The sequence below is a fragment of the Seriola lalandi genome, unplaced genomic scaffold, assembly GCF_002814215.2.
Source record: "Seriola lalandi dorsalis isolate HSWRI2012SDOR001 ecotype SW California unplaced genomic scaffold, Sedor1 jcf7180001974570, whole genome shotgun sequence".
In the NCBI taxonomy this organism is placed as follows: Eukaryota; Metazoa; Chordata; class Actinopteri; order Carangiformes; family Carangidae; genus Seriola; species Seriola lalandi.
In genome coordinates this window covers 1-2,438 of record NW_019445236.1, presented here as the reverse complement: position 1 = coordinate 2,438, position 2,438 = coordinate 1, and the positions used below count along the sequence as shown (strand labels likewise).

General features: G+C 40.6%; 1 protein-coding gene across 1 annotated transcript; it reads left to right on the top strand.

The window, feature by feature from the left end:
* Positions 1-262: 262 nt before the first annotated feature.
* Positions 263-2,431, top strand: LOC111654218 (V-set and transmembrane domain-containing protein 5-like; the record flags this gene model as incomplete). Its single annotated transcript, XM_023405152.2, has 3 exons — positions 263-629; positions 1,715-1,858; positions 2,316-2,431. Coding segments are annotated over 3 exons (543 nt in total), but the record flags the coding sequence as incomplete, so codon positions are not given.
* Between the last annotated feature and the right edge of the window lie 7 nt (positions 2,432-2,438).

Sequence of the window (2,438 nt, the reverse complement as noted above, 5' to 3'; positions counted from 1 at the left end):
CTGTATTGTGTCATTCACTGACATGTCTCAGCTGTTATTATCATCAAACCTGGATGCAGGTTGAACATTAGCTAAAAGTGTGAAAGGTAAAGCTGTTTATTATGCAGTGTGCAGTATCTATCTACTTACAGTAATATTGCCCACTGCTTCCTTTTTAATACTGTATTCTTATCTATTTATATCTACATGTACAAGCTCTGTCTTCGTACCTCTGTAAGTATTTATCTATCGTATTGAAATGCATCTTGCAGTACATCTATAATCTATATTTTTACATCTTCTCATCCTTTTCACTTTGCAAGCCGGAGCCATCTCTATCCATTCTCCCCAGAGGAGCCTCACCAGGTCAGTGCAGGACGATGTGTTTTTCTCAGTGGATGTTACCTGCAATGGGATCCCCACCATACAATGGACCTTTATGTCAGGAGTGGTGAGCCGCACCATAGGGACTTGGCAGCCTGGCGTGTACACTAACATAACAGTGGATTACAGCAGCAGAGTGCAGCCTTACAACAATGGCTCTATTGGCCTGTCAGACCTGCGGCTGCAGGATGCCGGATTCTACGTGGTCACTGTTACAGAAACAGCCGGAAGCAGCAAGGACACCGGGTTTGTCCTGAAAGTGAACGGTGAGTTGGATCTGGACTTCTGTGTAGGTTAATCCTAAAACAAATCGATGAGAGTGTTAGTGTCTTTTACTCTAACAGCCTGGAGTCACATGTTTATGGAAAAAGCAGTGCTTGCTTTCAGACTCTTAAACCTGCTGCCTAATTCAAGCAACAGCAGATCAGACTAGAATAAACACAGCAGGAACGTGCCAAACAGTTTCTTAACAGAAGCTACAAATAAATAAAGCTGGTGACTTGTAAAATATTTTTTACCTAGGAATAATATTGTTAGCAGTGATGGCTCTCATACAAACACTAAATAACAGCACACAGCCTTGCTAGACAGTAGTTTGTTGTTGGGGTGTGAAAATTACCAAGTTTGTCCAAGTTTTCCAAATGTGACTGTTGATATTAAAAGCAGACTTGTGACCAGAAGGTCACTGGTTTGATCCCCTGGACTGGCAGGATCAATCTGTCATCTGCCATCTCCCCCTCACTCATTACCCCCACATGATCAAGGCACTTAAGCCCCCAACTGCACCAGGTGGGCAGCAGGCCAGACTGTGGTTGTACTGGGCAGCTTCCAGGTGCGAGTGTGTGTAACTATGAATGAGGTCAAGGTGTTCCAGTAAAAGAGAGCTTGACTCTCAGTGAAACTTCCTTGAATAAATGAGGGCAAAATAAAAAAAAACACCAGTATCTGTGGAGTCTGCAACCACATTTTGAACTTATGTGCCTTTCAGATCTGAAAGCAGGGACTTATAGTTTATCTTTATTTATCAGTAAACAACATGAGCATTTATCTGTGTATCTTTGATAAACTTCAAGATTTTAGTGTGAAAAGGATGATGTGAAAACAGTTACATATTCTGTTAACATATTCTTTAAGACTGAACGTGACATGAGAATGTATTATTTCTAACCCTTCTTAACACTGGATGATAATAACTGTCTTCCTGCTGCAGTGTTACCTCATGTCTGCACACAAGTTATATTATATTTGTTTTGTGCTTTCATCTTTGGAAAGTCGTCTGTGCCCAAAGTGTTTCTGTGTTAACTACCCTTTGAAGTAAATATGATTTGGCTCCTGTGTGTCTGTCCTCCAGAGGTGCTGTATGAGGATCTTCAGTACCTGTCTGTCTCTGCCTTGGCACTGGCCTGCTTGGCAGTCATCCTCATGCTTGCCGTCTGGCTACTAGACAAGGCCTACAGGAAGATAGCAGCCTGGAGACGCAGGACACAGATGCCAGGTAAATGACTATCTAAAGTACATGCAACTTTATGAATAACTTTATCAGTTTGTGTGAAACACCTTCATGATGAACTTTGCACTCAGGAATAAATTATCAAAACAAGTTCCCTACTGAATGGGAGTTTTTACAGTAGCTGCTTTTCTGGATAATGGATACATCATTTTAAACAAGGATATTTAATACAGGATCATAATAAAATACACTCTATATGAGCTTATAAATACAAGAGGTTTGTTTGCACTGCAGTCCATAGTTTACTCAGTCCATTTTTGTGATAAAATGTATGCATATGGTTTAGTGGGTGTGAATGTGGGCTTAAGTTATGTGCTGTGTGTAAGTATGGGTGTGTTTTGAGTACAAAGGTCTGCAAAGTTCTATTGTAGCATTGTTACAGCTGCATGCCGTATTCATGTTAGTTTCTGTGTTGACAAAGTTTAATTCCTCCTTTATGCAGAAAACGATGCAACAGAGCTGCAGCCTCTGTGATGGACATCTGGCTGAAAACACACCACAGACTATTCATCATCCTGTCAGTTCTACAACACAAGGACTGTTTTTTTTTTTGTTTTTTTTTTTT